At 39.9% G+C, this 18,416-nt stretch overlaps 1 protein-coding gene across 1 annotated transcript in view; it reads left to right on the plus strand.

Moving 5' to 3' along the window:
* Window positions 1-15,052, plus strand: part of LOC139943961 (serine/threonine-protein phosphatase PP1-gamma catalytic subunit B-like) — a 56,343-nt gene extending 41,291 nt beyond the window's left edge. Inside the window, exons 5-8 of the mRNA XM_071940875.1 lie at window positions 1,851-1,999; window positions 3,980-4,093; window positions 10,236-10,379; window positions 11,105-15,052. Coding sequence (XP_071796976.1) covers window positions 1,851-1,999; window positions 3,980-4,093; window positions 10,236-10,379; window positions 11,105-11,143 — 446 coding nt within the window. The 3' untranslated portion in view covers window positions 11,144-15,052. The remainder of the gene's footprint in view (window positions 1-1,850; window positions 2,000-3,979; window positions 4,094-10,235; window positions 10,380-11,104) is intronic.
* Window positions 15,053-18,416: the final 3,364 nt, after the last annotated feature.

The following is an 18,416-nucleotide window of genomic DNA, read 5'->3' on the forward strand; positions in this document are numbered from 1 at the left end:
TTTGTCATGGAAGAGTACAATTTTCGGGATTATCGAACTATTCAATGTTACGCAGGGGGCCAGCTCGGTTAGTTTACCCACGGTCTCGGTTAGTTTACCCAAGTCAAATAAATCCTAGTTTACCCGAGTCAAACAAATCCAAGTGCGAACGGTAGGAAAGTTAACCCGTCGGAATTTTACCCAGCGTCATGGTTTAGTTGCCCAAAATATTAGTCCAGTGCGAACACGGCTCTAATTAAAGAGACTTGAATTTTCACACCAAAGTGCCCTATTTAAAGTGCCCTGTACTTTTGCTGTGGTGCCCTTTGCAAAGTTCAAATTTAAATTTTCATTTTCACAGAAGTGCCCCTTACCTAATGTAAGTTGCTGGATGCCCCTTCAAGAGCAAAGTTCAAGGCCTGTCTACATGGTCTAAGGATTAACTCCACGCCACTTTGTGACTATTGCTTTTACGGTGACCTAATTAAAGAGCCCTGAATTTCACACTAAAGTGCTCGATTCAGCACTAGGATTGACGTCAAACAAGGCTGGAGTCATGGTCTATCAATTTAGAAATTTGGTGCACGACTCACCCCTGCGCGCCTCGCCTGAAATTCACACTGCACACATTAACACACGGCGCGACTCTAACTCAGTGGCCCTGTTCTTAGAGAGGAATAAACATGAACCTTGCTGGGGCTTTGGGCTTATCTGATGCGGCCATCCAAAAGGCAGTTGCCGAACCTGTACGTGTCTAATGAAAGATTCTAGCCAACACATTAGAAGGTTTCGTCCTCATCTATGGTTTCATGCAGCTTTGACGCGGCTCATTGCAGTCACCATGCATACTAATAATGATGTGACACATTATTCTGATTAGTAAAAATCATCACGATTCCTCTCACACTGTATAGTACATGTATGTAAGTGACCATACAGTGTATCTAGGCATTGCCAGTAGGGGGATCAGGTGGTTTGACAATCTCGGAATGCGTCTATTCGATTTTGTGTTAAAAAACCAATGGGGATGCCACTAAAAAAAAAACATAGTGAAGTCTTGATTTTCTTGGTTTATAACATTTGTTTGTGTGTTTCAAGCAAAATACTATAGTACTTATTGCAGGCCTTGAACTACACTGAGGTAAAGGTTGCCCCAATGTCTTGCCCATGGTGCCTCTTAAAAAGTCTACCATTGATTTTCAGGTGGAAGTGCCCTTTGCAAAGTGAAAGTGAAAATGACCTTGCTCTCTTCAAGAAGAAATTCCAGGCATGCGTGTCAATGTAAATTATTTTGTTTCATTCTGATAGATTCAGGAGTCAGGATTCGACCTTGACACACATGCAGGCATGACTGCTTCAGTTTTTGAAAGGGCAAGGGCAGGCATTTTCTCCTTGGTAAAGGGCCACCTATGTGGAAATTTGAAATTTTCAACTGAAGCATTTGAAGGGCACCAAGGCAATGACCAAGGGGCATGGAGGCATTTGCTTTTGGTGCCTCTGTGAAGTATGAGGCCTGTCCATGTACATGCATGAGGCAATAATGCCAAGGGAGCTGGGCCCAATTTCATGGCTCTGCTTACCGCGGAATTCTGTGCTTACGATCACGATTCTCCGCTTACCTGCAAGCGCCGAATTTCTGCGCTAGCCTTGTAAGCGTAGAATGTCTAGTAATGCGGAGTACGGACGCGCAGAAGTCAAAATTCGCCGCTTACCTGTGAAATACGGTAAGCAGAGCCATGAAATTGGGCCCAGGTTTGTTTTATGTTTTGTGGTTGTTGTTTTTTTCTTGGGGGGGGGGGGGGGGTGAACGTAGAGGTATCATCATTTAAAACAACTCATGAATCTTTCATTCTCTCTTCCCCTCTTCACAGCTGCCCTGGTGGAAGGCACGATATTCTGCATGCACGGAGGGCTGTCCCCAGACCTGTCTACCATTGATCAACTTCGTCATATAAATCGTCCGTTAGACATTCCCGATCATGGCCTGGTGTGCGATCTACTATGGGCAGATCCTGATGATGTGAGTTCATGAATACCGACCACATTAATGTTCCCGACCGTACAAATTGAAAAGTATATCGGGTTTCTTTGTAAGCCGGGGATTCATTTTAGCCACTAGCTCGGTGAACTGTGCACTAGTCACTCTGCCTTTTATAAGACCTTTTTGGAACTTCGGCTTAAAGGCAGTGGACACTATTGGTAATTACTCAAAATAATTGTTAGCATAAGAACCTACTTGGTAACAAGCTATGGAGAGCTGTTGATACGGCTCCCTTGTGAGAAACGGCTCCCTTTGAAGTGGCGTATTTTTTAGAAAGAAGCAATTTTACACAAATTTTTAAAGCTCTGGCTTGGGCTTTGTCAGTAATTTTGAAATGAACACTGAAATATTACACGGTGATCCCTTGGCTGCCGCTTCCCAAATTGAATCGAAAACGTGGGTGGGATCTCTTGCTATTGTACTATTGTATACATGTACATGTACATGTACACTTAAGTTTATATAGGATTTAAACAATCAAACAGTTCTAAAACCAAGGGAATACTTTACCTTTAGAAGGCTCTCAGATAATTATGATTCAGATTCAAGATGTGAGTGGTGTGTAATATATCCCTTCTTCAGCGTGTAGTGATTATTTATTTTTCAGCGTAAAACAATTACTGGTAAAGACCAGAACAGAAATGATGAACTGTAGGTTTACTCTAGCAGGCCATGTATTTGAGACTTTGAGAGGGCAAGGCCATTGTCATTTTGCAATGGGCACTCCGGCTGGAAATTTGGTTGATTCTATGGGGAAAATTTAAAGGGGCCCCCCCTGAGGCCAAGACTAGGGGCAACAGAGGCCATGAATTTCAACTTTGAGAGGGCAAGGCCATTGTCATTTTGCAATGGGCACTCCAGTTGGATTTTTTATTTTACTTCTATGGGAAACTTTTAAAGGGGCCCTGAGGCCAAAACTAAGGGCAACAGAGGCCGTGAATTTCATTTTTGAGAGGGCAAGGCCACTGTCAGTTTGCAAAGGGCACTCAGTTGGAAAATTGTAAAGTCTGTGGGAAACATTTAAAGGGGCCCCAAGGCCAAGAACAGGGGCAACAGAAGCCATGGCCTGAGAGGGTCTGAGGGTAATGGACCCTTCCCAAGAAATATGCTAATCACATTCACGCATGCGTACAGACCCTGTTGGTTGGCAAATGCCATAGAGTTGTGTACTAAGCAGACGCGCAACCACGTCTGCGTCACGCATCCATTAGCCTTGTACAAAACAGCGCGATGTTCCCTCATTTTGCCAACCAAAACGTTAGTGCGTACGCGCTAAGTGCAGTTTACATATTTCATGGGAAGGGTCTATTTCAGGCCTGCTCTAATTAATAGACTACTCAATATTGATGAAGGCCAACGGTAAGATTTATACAGATGACTGGCCCAATAGACGAGTCAGTGCAAAGGTCTGTTTTATGAATTGCCATGTTGTGCTGGAGGGAAGGGGAAAGTGCTATCAACTACTCTATGTAGAAACTTGTAATTGCAGCTATATAAGAACTTGTTATTATTATTATTATAATGACTTATTGAGATCGATAAATATTACACAACCTGTTTTGTTTTAGGTATGTTTTTCTTTCTTCAATATACACAATTTCTGAACAATGCTTGTTTGTTTGTCCAAAAACCCACAAAACACCAACATTATAGTTTGCAATTATCATGATTAACTAAAAACAAGTACAGTCTGAGTTCCGACAAATCTGTTACAGGCCTGGAGGTAACCTGTGGCACAAATACAATTAAAGAGTAACTGGGAACAGGTGGGTTTTAAAGTGGTTTTTGAATGACGAAACAGTGTCCAGTGTTCTGATGCGAGATGGTATACTGTTCCATAGTTTCGGGCCGGCAGTTGTGAAGGCTTTGTCTGTGTTTGTGTTTTTGGACCTGTTTATTTGTTTAGTCATAAAATTATTGGTTAATTGTCCCCTGTGTTTTGTTCTTTTGTTTTTGCAGGACATCACAGGCTGGGGAGAGAACGACCGTGGGGTGTCCTACACATTCGGTGGAGACGTTGTACGACATTTTCTCAAACGGAACGATCTTAGTCTAATAGTCAGAGCCCATCAGGTAAAATTAAATACCTAAAAAAGCTAACCTCTGTCGGTAAACTAAAGTTGGACTACCTGAGCCTCAATCATACATAGTTTACCTTATAAAGGGTTTGGGTACTTTTTGTACGACACAAAAATCAAACTGCCACAGGTTGCAGTAAATTAACAGGGTTTAAATATAATGATAATAGAAAGCTTCTCTTGAAATATTACTTGCTGAGGTGCTGTAGTTTTTGAGAAGTGAGTAAACATTTTCACAAAATTTATTTTCATCTCAGAGAGCTGAAAATTATTTTAGCATGCACAATGGATTAACGCGACTCTCCTAAAAAAATTGCTTTGTGATTAAAAAACAAAAAACAAAACAAAAAAAAACTACGACTAATGAAGCTGAAACTTCTACTAGGTAGACTACAATCCATACATCTTCATTCACAGTTAGTAGAGATTCACTTAGGTAGAGATTCACTTAGGATTTAGGAGACTCCCCTGAAAACATTGCACCCTTTTCCCTCACAGAATTTTAAGACTAAAGAAGCTGAAACTGAGGTAAACTATATGTACATCTTCACTCACATTGAGTAGGGATTCATGTCATTGCAAAACAAATTGGTCCACAAAAGGTATAAAAAACCCTCTAAACTAATGTCTGGAAATCTCGTGTGTATTTTAAGATCATGCCATGGGATCCACTGAAGTGCACAATTGTGCTTTCATCACACATTATAGCTTGGTAACAAGGTTTCTGGACGTTGGAATATAGTGGCTGGATTTACTGACTTATTTTTTAAGTGCAATGAAGTCGATTAACTGCAATCTTTTGGGATTGCTGATTTGCTGGATCTGACTTTCCGTTCCATGTTGAAGTTCATATTACATGTACATGTACATGTACATGTAGAAGGTTTTTGTAAATTTGTACACATAGGACTTGGTTGGGCCACGCGGTATGGCAGCACCCATTGTGGATGGGATGGGCTGACCAAAGATAATATAATGTAATAGTATCGAAGTCTTATATACATATAGCGCAAAACAAGGTACTCAAGGCGCTGAGTATATACAAACTTCCAGAAAGATAGGTTATTACAGTGATGAATTCTGAGACCCTATTATTAAGCACCTTATAAGGGTTTACAAGGTGCTACGGCACATATAGCAGCCACAGCCAGGAACGCCAGGGCAAACCCCTTCTCTTTACGATAAGTGCACTGGGTTCTTTTACATGTGTTACACAACTCATGGGAACAACGGCTTTACGTCCCATCTGAAGGACGAAGCCATGGCTAAGTGTCTTGCTTAAGGACACAAGTGTCACGGCTGGGGATTCGAACCCACACTCTGCTGATCAGAAACACCAGAGTTTAAATTCGGTGCTCTTAACCGCTCGGCCACGACACTTGCTGGGTAGACAACATCCTTCAATGGTTGTGATACCACCAAACTGAAACAAGTGATTTCACGCGGGGCACAATTTGAGGAGGAGACCATGAGCAAATGCCTATTTCTATTACAGAAAATACGTCACCTCCGATACCTACGTATACATTTCTATGCGTGTGCACAAGCAATTCGCTGACACAAAAACCAAGGCTATGACGTCACACACACACACTGCACCTCCATACAATCATCCTTCTTATTTCAGCGCTCTTTTAGTTTAGACCCGTTTTTTTTTGTCTTTCCATAGCGATACATAATTACACTAGTAGAGGAGGATGTGGGTATATGTTGGACTGCACAGTTCATGGCAAGTGCAGTCACAAAACCAACCATTGGAAGCCTTCCGACGGGGTGAAGGCCTTCACTGTACCTACATTTCCCAGATCATGGACAACCTTAAACATTTTCTCACTTCAATGTGACCAGGGCCAAATTTCCTTGAGGTACTTCAAATGTAGAAATTGTTGCCTAAAACGTTTCTGTCAAGCAAAAGTAAGCAGAATACCGGTCACATATTGTACATGTGACATGGTATTTTGGCTGGTAATCTTATTCTAGTAAGCACAGTTTTGTTGTGCTTGACTGCTTGTTGTGATTAAGCAGCTCTGAAAATGGGGCACGGCTCTTCAAGCTGCCCAGTACGGATCCTTGAAAACAATCCCCTTTAACATTTGTAAGACAACAACCCTTGTTTTGATACATCACAGGGAGCCGTTTGCTCCTCCTAAAAGTTAATGAAAAGCATTTCAGGAGGAAAAAAATTGCAAGAAGAAAAAAAGTACCACCTTCCACAATGTTCTCTTTAATTGTTGCGCGTCAATCGGAAAGTCAGGTGTACCTTCTCTTAACTTGATTACATCGTTGGCATTCAGCTCTCCCGGGACCCTAATGATCTTCAAATTGCTCAATTGTGGGACTTCATCCGGACAATCATGGCATCACGTGTTCAAACAGACGAGAAAATTAGTTAACTACGGACAAATTTGGCTAAGCTGTTAAATACTTTCCAGCCAATCACCATGTGATGTTTGCCTACTTTTTTTGAATACTGGTTCTCTGTGAATTTTGCGCTGAGCAAGGAAATTTACCCCTTAGTTATTGCCGATCGATCAATTACAAGGAAGGTGCGGCTTCTTATTAAATTCACAGACGGTTGTATTGTCTTGACCTTTTATATAGCGGGTGCATTGTACTTGGAGATAATTCAGACTCCGTATGTTGCTCTATTTGGTGGTCAGGTTTGTTTGTCGGCCTTTTACACATGCGTCTATCTCGGTGAGACCATGTAATTTGTGACATCACATGTTTACAAAAGAGCCACAGAGCGTGGGCTTCTTGCAGGCACGATTTGTTGATACATATACAATACATTTTTGTTACTGTCGCCATGATTAAATACATGGTTTTTGAGATCTATGGGAGACAAAGTCGTCAAAGGGACGACATTTAAAGGAACACGTTGCCTTGGATCGGACGAGTTGGTCAAAACAAAAGCGTTTGTAACCGTTTTTTATAAAATGCATATGGTTGGAAAGATGTTTTAAAAGTAGAATACAATGATCCACACAAGTTTGCCTCGAAATTGTTTGGTTTTCCTTCTCTGTGCGAACTAACATGGTCGGCCATTTATGGGGGTCAAAATTTTGACCCCCATAAATGGCCGACGTGTTAGTCGACAAGGTAAAAGGAAAACCACGCAAATTCGAGGCATGTTTGTGTGGATCATTGTATTCTACTTTTACAACATCTTTCTACCCATATGTATTTTATAAAAAACGGTTACAAACGCTTTTCAAAGACCAACTCGACCGATCCAAGGCAACGTGTTCCTTTAAAAAGTGATGCCTTAGCGCCTTCGAAATTGCACGATGGTGTTATTCACTTCAGTGGCGCTTGTGGCGCTTGATTTTTTACTGAGATGTAAGTTGTAAAAAATTAAGGCGAATCAGAAAAGTAGCAGTAATACTAACAATTTACATGAAGGCTGGATAATTAATCACACAAAAAAATAGGACATTATTTAAGGCCCGGTCACACAGGCCCCGATAACGAGAACGAAAACGAGAACGATAAGAATGCACGCCTTCGGTTGGTTGAATTGCAACACGCAGAATACACCCACGCTTATTCAACCAATCCAGGGCGTTCATTTTTACTGTCACGTTTTCGTTCTCGTTATCGGGGCCTTTGTGACCGGGTCTTCAGGCCTTGGGGTGAAGGAAAAGCTTTTGTTCCTATATCCATGGACAGACACTACGGACAAACAAACAAACACGTCCAGCTCACTGGAGGTTAATATAAAATCGTACATTGTATGGAGATTGCACTTTATGATCTTTCTTTAAGTTTGACATGCTGACTTTTTGCTTCAAATCACCATGGATTGTCATTGAGCATTCCGGGGTATTTTTAAAACAAAATCATTTTCCACTTTTGTTATAATGTTTCAATCCTAACGCAGAGGATGTACGTGTCAGCGAACTTCATTGAAAAAAAAAGTCTTAATGCAGAAAGGTTGGGATTAACGTCTTAATTCAGTACTACTCGCTGTCCTAGGCTCATTTTAACCATCAAGCGTTTGACAGAACCCTTCAGTTTCCTTGACATTCAATTTTCAGGCCTCAACTAATTGTCAGATTGACGCTGTATTAATACTCAGCAGTTGTCATTTTGCCGGAAAAGAAGAGATAAAGCTTTAGAAGTGGAGGATTTTATGTCTCAACAATGTTGAAAGACTGACAAGTGAAAGTGCAGAGACCTGTTTTTGAAATGTTTGGATTTTTGTCAGGTGTTCGCTTGTCTTCTTCTTGGAAATCTGGGAATGTCGTTAGTTTCTGCTGTTAATTGAAATGTTATGGGGTTTGTTTCCAGTGGATTAAAGCCTGGCAATGGTTTTGTGAAAGGGTACTTGGGAGTTTGACGTTGGCACAGTGTCAAACAGCCGGAGAGTTTATTAACACTTGTATGTTGTTTGGAAATTTTGAAATGTTACCTGAATTGAATCAGATTGTATGAGTGTTGTGTGATGTATTGGACACTATTGGTAATTGTCAAAGACCAGTCTTTTCAGTGGGTGTATCTCACATATGCAGAAAAACACCCTTGTCACACTAAGTTGTTTGCTCTCAGATGCTTGATTTAGAGACCTCAAAATCTGATTCTGAGGTCTCGAAATCAAAATTGTGGAAAATTACTTCTCTCTCGAAAACTACGTTACCTTAGAGGGAGCCGTTTCTCACAATGTTTTATACTATCAACAGCTCTTCATTACTCGTTACCAAGTAAGGTTTTATGCCATTATTTATTTTGAGTATTTACCAATAGTGTCCACTGCCTTTAAGATGTGTACAAGCAAACAAGACTCATTTTCGTCTGCTTGAAATGAAAGTGGTGAACAAATTACAAGTATCTAGCCTCACATTAAAATGTCAGGTTATTTTGTACTCCTTCAGTTCGAAATTGATACATGACGCCATCAGACAAAGGTCCATAATTTCCAAAGATGTGTTTTGACTGATTGTTTTCAAAGATCAAGAATGCGTAAAATACAATTGTACAGACCATGTATTTGGAATGCGACGTCATCATCTGTTTTGTGATTTTGTAAAAAATTGCTTGTGAAGGGTTTCAAACACTGTGGGTTTACACCATTTCAATGCATTGCTAGAGGCTTGACATGTTTTTCCCTATTAGAATAAGGACTGATCTCTATTTGAATAAGGACTGATAAGTTGTCCCCTTGCACAATACAAAAAAACAACTTGTCCACAAATGCCATTTCGGGGAGTCGATTACCAAAATAACGGACAGGATAGCGGCGTGTAAGTGCGCTCTTCGCTACAAAGCAGGGGGATCAATCTATTGGAAAATGTGTGGATCACAAAAGCTGAAATTGAGCTTGGAGCCTCTCTTTAATGCAAATGTTCATCTCTTGATGCGTAATATTGATTCAGTATCGATGCATTTATAAATGTTTTGCCCGAGGCCTTTCACTCTCTTACCGTGGTATGTCCATGACTGCTTTGTCTGTTTATGCAATAATTTGCCATTTAGGACGGAATGCAGTGAGGAGAAACTGCTGCCAATAAACATGGAAAAAGAAAAAAAGAAGTAAAAAAAAAAAGGATTTAAAAAAGGGGACATATAAGCAGTCAGCCTTACCCATGGGGGATCGATTCAAAGTCTTGATGTTGATGCTCGTCCCCGACAATCTCAACCAAAAGTCTCACTGAGGAGCACCTACATGAAGTGTCGTGGCCAAGCGGTTAAGAGCACCGAATTCAAACTCTGGTGTTTCTGATCAGCAGAGTGTGGGTTGGAATCCCCAGCCGTGACACTTGTGTCCTTACGCAAGACACTTAACCATTGCTTCGTCCTTCAGATGTGACGTAAAGCTGTTGGTCCCATGTGTTGTGTAACACATGTAAATGAACCCAGTGCACTTGTCGAAAAGAGAAGGGGTACGCCCCGGTGTTCCTGGCTGTGGCTGCTGAATGCGCCGTAGCACCTTGTAAACCCTTATAAGGTGCTACATAATTGGGTCTCAGAATTCATCACTGTAATACCTATCTTTCTGAAAGTTTGTTTATACTCAGCCCCTTGAGTACCTTTGTTTGGTAGATCTGTGCGCTATATAAGACTTTGATATTATTATTGCTATTATCTAAACACCGTATGTTTTCTCTTATGTTTACCATCACTGTTTGTTCCTCTAGGTTGTGGAAGACGGGTACCAGTTTTTCCAGAAGAGGAACTTAGTGACGCTGTTCAGTGCGCCAAACTACTGTGGGGAGTTCGATAACGCTGCCGGGGTCATGATAGTCACCGAGGACCTCACCTGTTCCTTCTCAATACTACCGGTAAGTTTAACCTGCCCTCCTGCATCCTTGCCCCCCCCTTCACCATTGCCCACTTGCCCCCTGTACCATTACCCCTCTGCACCAGTGCCCCTATTCACCCTTGCCCCCATTGTCCCCCTTCACCCTTGCCTCCCCCTGCACCCTTGCCTCCCCCTGCACCCTTGCCTCCCCCTGCACCCTTGCCTCCCCCTGCACCCTTGCCTCCCTGCACCCTTGCCCCCCCCTTACCCTTGCCCCCCTTACCCTTGCCCCCCTGCACCCTTGGCCCCCTTACCCTTGCCCCCTTACCCTTGCCCCCCTTACCCTTGCCCCCCCTGCACCCTTGCCCCCCTGCCCCCCTGCACCATTACCCCTATTCACCCTTTCCCCTCTGCACCCTTGCCCCCATTGTCCCCCTTCACCATTGCCTCCTCGTGCACCCTTGCCCCCCCTCCCTTTACCATTGCCCCCCTTACCCTTGCCCCCCTGCACCACTACCACTATTCACCTTTTTGCCCCTTTTGACAACTTGACCGTAGTTCAAAAAAAGAAAAGTGTCATCCTTGAGACAAGTCCCATCCCTGAGACAAGTCTCATGCTTGAGAAAAATCTCATCCTTGAGTTGAGAAGTCTCATCCTTGAGACAAGTCCCATCCTTGAGGCAAGTCTCATGCTTGATTTTAATTGTACTCTTCTTTATCGCATTTAATGCTCTAACCCTTTTTTTCTTCTTTTTTTGTTTACAGCCGGAGACTAAGAAAGAAGCATCAGCGAAGAAGAAATAGCAAGCCTGTGTATTGTGCAGGGGCTAATTCCATACCGCTGCTAAATACCGACAATATTCCCCATAGCATAACTAGGTTAGCAGCCAAGATGCCACAGGTATGTTCTTGCACATATGGCTGGTTCTCTCAATGAATTTTGCTTGGCAATATTTCCCTGCTTAGCAGCCCGGTGGAATTGCACCCTGAAAACTGCATTACTACATTCAACAACTCGACAAGAACTTTGAAACTTCGCAAGGAATCCCAGCCAATTAGGGCGCTGCTCTTCCCTACCCGAACTCCGATGATCAGATTTGAAGTCGATGAATTGATCTGAAGAACATACATCAGTTCAGGCAATACTTTTACAATAGCTTGTTAACTTTATGGCAAATTTTTTCCTGTCTCAAGGGCAATGTCACACAGGGCAATTTACCGGCAACCTCCAAGGCAATCTCCAAGAAAAAAAATGCATTTACATGTGAGTTTTATTCTTGGGAATCGTCTGAAATTGTTTGCAAGATTTTGTGCCCAGGCCTTGAACTTTGCTCTTGAAGGGCCACAGCAATCTTCCTCTGGTAAGGGGGCACTTCAATGAGGAATGTTTAAATTTGTATTGGTACTTTGGAGAGGGCACCACAGCAAAAGCACAGGGCACCGCGGCAGTTGCTGTGGTTGCCTTTGGATTTTTCGAGGCCTGTGTATTACCAATCAAAGTGGTCCTGCAGTCTGCACTGCCAATAGTTGCCTGTAAAGGTTGCCTTGTGTGACACGGCCCTGTAGACCTTTATCACGGTGTGGCCATCTTGACTTTACTCCATTACAACTCATTGTTACCAAACTGAGGCTGGACGAAATAATAGTCTGGTGCCATGTATGCGCGATGAATGTAGCATTCATTACTGTTATGGAAACAGGGAACATGACCAAGATGGTGACAGCGTGATAAAGGTCTATTTGCCTGCAACTCTGTTGGAGTAGAATGACCAAATGATGTAAATATGTGCGGTACAGCCTGATTGGCTATTTGTGAGTAAGATTTTGAATAATGTCTGATACAATGATTTGATTGGTCACTAGTGAACACTCGAGTTTGAATTCCCCAGACTTCAGGAGCCTGATTTGGCGACCCCAACTCAACAAGTAGGTTACCGGTTGGTCTGAACAACATCGTCACCGCGCTCAACAGAACACACGAAAACCTTTTCGACTTTTTCGACCCTAGCAGAGTCTTGCTCAAAGTTTAAAATGTCTTACAACATTACACAAAAGTTTGCCCTTAAAATCATGCAACATAGGTACTGTCTCTAGTCAGAGGAATTCCACTTCAAGCAGTCACTTATGAACAAGCAAGTCAATGTACCAGACGACAATACTCACATCTAACTTAACAAATGGCTAATTACATGTACAGATGGTCAGCGTTGAAGTTGACTGTTAATTCAGTGTTATTTTAAAATAATATTGATGTTGCAAATTTTTTGCAAAGCCATTACTTTAAGAATTGTTCAAATTTGTTGATTATTGAATTTATGAAGTTCACAGGCTAAATAGACAATGTTGAAAGTCAAAGCCAGTTATTCCATTTTTCACGGCTCAATGTTTTCAGATATTTATTTCAGAGGACAATCTTAAAGATAGTTTTAGGAAAAACTTCCTTTTTTTGTGGGTAGAACACCATCTAAAAACTTGCAGGTTATGTGGTCTATGATTTCAGATAGTCATAGGTTGTTTGTCTGTAAGTAGTTAATACATGTATGACAACTTCTAGCACCCCGCCTATAGAGGTCCCCCCCCCCCCCTGTGACTTCTTGAGGGGAGTGAGGGTGGGGAAATAAAAAACCTTTCTGAAATGCTACATCTTTGAGGGCAAAAAAAAAACCCAATCAATTAACCATAAACCATTAAATGTTTTTCTCATCACTGTTTGAAGTGTTTGAATATATTTGAGGGAGTCAGCCACTTATTTCTCACCAATTAACATGAACAATTTGAACCACCTGGTTGGCAAAGTTTATTTACCTGTACCTGATATTACTAAACAACCACCTTGAACCCATTCGGGCTTTAAAGGAACACGTTGCCTTGGATCGGTCGAGTTGGTCTTTGAAAAGCGTCCTGTAACCGTTTGTTACAATATCGATATGGTTAGAAAAATGTTTAAAAAGTAGATTACAATGATCTACACAAATATGCCTCGAAATTGTGTGGTTTTCGTTTTACCTCGTCGACAAACATGGTCAAAACTTTGACTCCCATAAATGGCCGAACGTGTTCGTTCGCGACGTAAAATGAAAACCGTGCAATTTTTGAGTGATACTTGTGTGGATAATTATATTCTACTTTTAAAGCATCTTTCTAACCATATGCATTTCATAACAAACGGTTTCAAATGCTTTTCATAGACCAACTCGTCCAATCCAAGGCAACGTGTTCCTTTTAAAGTTTGCCCTTAAAGGGCCACAGCAATTTTCCTCTGGTATAAAGGGGGACTTCTATGAGGAAAGTTTAAATTTTGGTACTTTGGAGAGGGCACAACAGCAAAAGCACAGGGCACCACGTCAATTGTTGTGGGTGCCGTTGGGTATTTGGAGGCCTGCCCATCAACAAACATAAGTCTCACTAAAGGATGGTGTACTCTGAATTCTTAAACTCTTTTGTCTGAAATACCAAAACCCCTTTATGAAATTGTACCTGTACCCGTTTTTCACAATGAATTGGTACCTGAAACAGATTGTGTTGAAGAGAAACAACACCTTATCTGTACTTGCCACAGAAATTTACTTTTGAAGTGGGGCGTGTATGAAAATACAGATCAATTATTGCTTATTGTTTGTAGGATCCAGAAAATCCCTGTTAAATTTGAATGTACTATTTCAAAAAAATATATTCAGGAAAGATGTTGTAGATCAAAGATTAGGTACTCAATAGCCAAAGAATTTTTTTTTTGATATTAAGTTCAAAGAAATATTGGTGCATAGCTGGATGGCATCCTACCATTACAACACTGCCTTATCAGCTCATTTACTCGCCACCACAACTAATGGACAACAAATTTACTAAATTACGTTTTTAAACAAGCTCTTTATGAAAATATTACAGATAAATTACTATTTTTGATTTGTTACGTGCAATAGATTGGTTGTTTGTTTTCCAGTTATTATGTTTCGGTTTTTTCGTGTATAGTTAGATTTTTATTTTTTAACCTGCCACCCGCTTGTACAACTCTATCGAGTTTTTAAAGAAACTCCACTAAAAGGAGGCTACTATGTATGTAAATCTTGCATGAATATATAGCAGCACATTTACGCCACACTCTGGCCTGAAATAGTTTTTCATATAAATATAAACATTTTTTCGCAGATGTAGGTTTTTTTAAAATGCATCTCATTTCATTTCGATAGAATTTTTTTTTCCCCATTGTAAAATATTTGATAATCAACTTGGCTAAGGATAGGCTCGTTGTCGGAAAGCTACTTAGCGTACAAAAGCTTTGCTTAGCAAATGCAGGTTACCATCCAAAATGTCATAAGATGTACATTTATATTGTTACTGAATGGTTCCCTGCTAATTATTGTTCAGCTGGTTAATTTGTTAACCAGCCTCGAGCCCATGGTTTCTTCACTGGTCCCAAAAGCATGTTTCATTCTAACATGTGTAAAGCGCAGAGGGGAACCAGTGACTACATAGCGAAAAGGGGGAAGGTTGACTAGACTTCTAAACAAGGCATTCGAGTGAGCGTGTCACTGCGCATGTACACTGCTGGTTGGTAGTCAACCACGGGTCAACTATTTGTGCCCACTCGAACTTGCTCTAGTTGGTTAAAGTTACACGTTGCCTTGGATTGGACGAGTTGGTCTACGAAAAGCGTTTGAAACCGTTTGTTATGAAATGCATATGGTTAGAAAGATGTTTTAAATGTAGAATATAATGATCCACACAAGTATCACTCAAAATTGCACGGTTTTCATTTTACGTCGCGAACTAACACGGTTGGCCATTTATGGGAGTCAAACCGTGTTTTTCGACGAGGTAAAATGAAAACCACGCAATTTCGAGGCATATTTGTGTAGATCATTGTATTCTACTTTTACAACATCTTTCTAATCATATCGATTTTAAAACAAACGGTTACAGGACGCTTTTCAAAGACCAACTCAACCGATCCAAGGCAACGTGTTCCTTTAACATCATCCTTGTCAATCTTGCACTCTGATGATGCAAATGTGTCTTGCATCAAACAGTACTTCTTAGTATAAGCTTTACTATACAGCTTAGTAGTTTTTTTTTCTTCAGTTTTTTGTATTCCAATGTATGTAAAATTAGACCGAATCGACGTGTATATATCCAAGAGATTATTTATTAGAGGTTTACGGTTCACGCGGGTTGAATACAATTGGTGGAGTTTTGTTGACTAATCTTATGAAGATTTGGGGCTTTTTGTTTTGTTTCAGACACATTTAGATACATTTATATATTAAGAAATGATAGATATTCTTTAATTTATTATCTAGAGGTTTGACCTTATCTGGATTTTTTTTTTTCTGGATGAAAAACAGGCATGCGAAATATCAGAACTTTTCAGAATTCATCGAGCCTTCAGATGTTCTTGAAAGTAGTAAAGCAGGCACCAATTGGAATAAGGGACCAGTACCGGTTTTCTGCTAGAAGTACTAAATTGTAATCGTATTTTTTATTTTTTTTTCGGTTGGGGGGGGGGAACAAGTTTTTAAAGGTGTGATTTGTAAGAAAGGTTTATGGTAGCATTGATATTCAGTTTGGAGATTAATGCAAAGGAGAGAGAAAAAATCAATTACAAGACAAGATTCAAATATGCTTTTTGTTTCAAACTTGAATTATTTTTTTTTTTCCCCAATACACACTGAATGTGCTCCTTCCAGTTCTATTGATTTGCAGTACTAGAACCTGGGTCAAGTTTCACAAAGTTGTTAATCGGCAAATCTTGCTTGCCAATTTTATGTGCTTAGCATAAGATAGAAGGGAACCAGTGGCAACCAATACATTAAATAATTCCATTTTGATTGGACCTGTTGTCTAAATAAAATATAAAAAATATAGTTTCTTTGCTTAATGGAACTAAAACCCAGTGCCCAATTATATTTAGGTGTTGAAAAGAAAAAGTTGCTTAGCCAGTTACAAGCATTGTACATCACATGGTGTTATGGCTGATGACCTGTTTCTGCTAAGCAAGATTTTTCTGTGCTAAGCAATTTTTTTGTGCTTAACAACCTTTTGAAATTAGACCCCTGACCCTATATGATTAAATGGGCCTTTAGAAGGAAGCATTTTAACGGACAAATGTTTACTCAAATGTTGTGTGTGCTGTAAAGCTAACTGAAATTTCACTGGTTAGTTTCTTTTAAAAGATCATTTTCAAGTAAAAAACAAATGTATTCGCTCAAAACTGAAAAAAAAGAGCAAAAGATGTTATAAGGCTTTCATTGTTGAGGCAAAGTGGATCAGAAAATATGGGATGGTATATGAGCCAGCAGTGTAGTTCATATTGAGGGTCGCTTGTTTGTTTTGTTGAAACTTAAAAAAACAAAAAATGTTTTAATTGTTTTTGAGTTAATAATCTCCTTGATTTATCAAATTGACAAAGATTAAAATCTTCAATATAATGTACATTTTATAATTCTTAAAAAAAAGTCTCATTTAAAAGAGAAGACACTGGAATGCACTGAAAACAGAAAATGCATATAGAAATGTAAATACACATAATTAATGAATGTGTAATATTTGTCTTTGTGCTTTTTTGAAATGTTTAAGTGAGGAAGGAAGGTTGCGTTGAGTAGATTACTGTCTCACAGCGTGGTTGCGGTCATCAATTCTACACACAAGACTATGAATGAGTCTTTGTTTAATTCTCGAATAGTTCAAGTTCATGTTTGTTACTTTTTAACAAATGAATGAAAAAGTTGACCACCATCGCATGGCCATTTTTGTTTACTCCCAGTCAAACTTGTATAATCGATGTGAGGCTGGAACTAAAAATGAACAGGTCATATTTTCTTAGAGCTGCTTAAAGGCAGTGGATACTATTGGTAAATTACTCAAAATGATTATTATCATAAAACCTTTCTTGATTATGAGTAATGGGGAGAGGTTGATAGTATAAAACATTGTGAGAAACAGCTCCCTATGAAGTAACGTAGTTTTCGAGAAAGAAGTAATTTCCGCGGAATTTTATTTCGAGACCTCGGATTTAGAATTTGAGGTCTCGAAATCAAGCATCGGAAAGCACATGGGTGTTTTTTATTTCATTGTTATCTCGCAACTTAAATGACCAATTGTAGGTCTAATTTTCACAGGTTTGTTATTTTTATGCATATGTTGAGATACACCATCTGTGAAGAGGAGTCTTTGACATTTACCAGTAGTGTCCACTGTCTTTAATCACAAACATTAGGTTACCAGCAAAAGTACCATTTCACATGTAACATCTGTGACTGGTATCCTGTTCATTTTGCTTAGCAGAAGTTGGTAAGCAATATTTGTTTTTGCTCAGCTCTATCTAACATGTTACTTGTTGAAACAGCCTTATCTTTCTCAGCTGCAACCCCAAACTTTGGATAACAATAACAAAAAAAATCCCACTTCCAAAATATTCCTTGTTAATTAACAGAAATAACAATTAACCGATAATTCCACCAGTTTAAGTGGTGCTTTGCAGACGATCACAGTTTGAAATAATAAGAAACCCGTTTTGTTTCTGTGTTTTGTATTTTATGGATTACTAAAGGCCATGCTTGCCACGTTTGAAGTGTTCACAGAGTACATAATAAAATTGATAGTTTTAGCTGGAATTTAATCATGAGTTTCGGCTTATTTCTTATTTTTTTTACAAATTATTCTTTTCGTAACAGGCCATTATATTTTAACAATGTTGATGTTTATTGTATCCAGTTTATCGAAGTGGTGGATGTGGGCATGGAGGAATAATTATGTGGGTCAAAATAATTTGATGAAAGTCGAAGTTCTTTGTTTTTTCCCGGTGCACGGAGTGCTGTTATATCATTTACCAAATTTATACAAATAAATTAAAATTTTGTGAGTTGTCTAAAACCAAAACCAAAATAGAAACAACTCAAACTACTCTTGTTCAAAAAAGAAACACAAAACGGGGGGGGGGGGATTTGGAAAGACTCCACCCAAAAAAACACGTTTCTTTATGTCTGTGGTGGTCCCACAACCACACCCAACACTCCCCCCCCCCCCTGTACAGTATATGCAAATTAGTCTACGTAGGCCTACGTCGGCTTACTACGTCATG

The sequence above is a fragment of the Asterias amurensis genome, chromosome 11, assembly GCF_032118995.1.
Source record: "Asterias amurensis chromosome 11, ASM3211899v1".
NCBI lineage: Eukaryota > Metazoa > Echinodermata > Asteroidea > Forcipulatida > Asteriidae > Asterias > Asterias amurensis.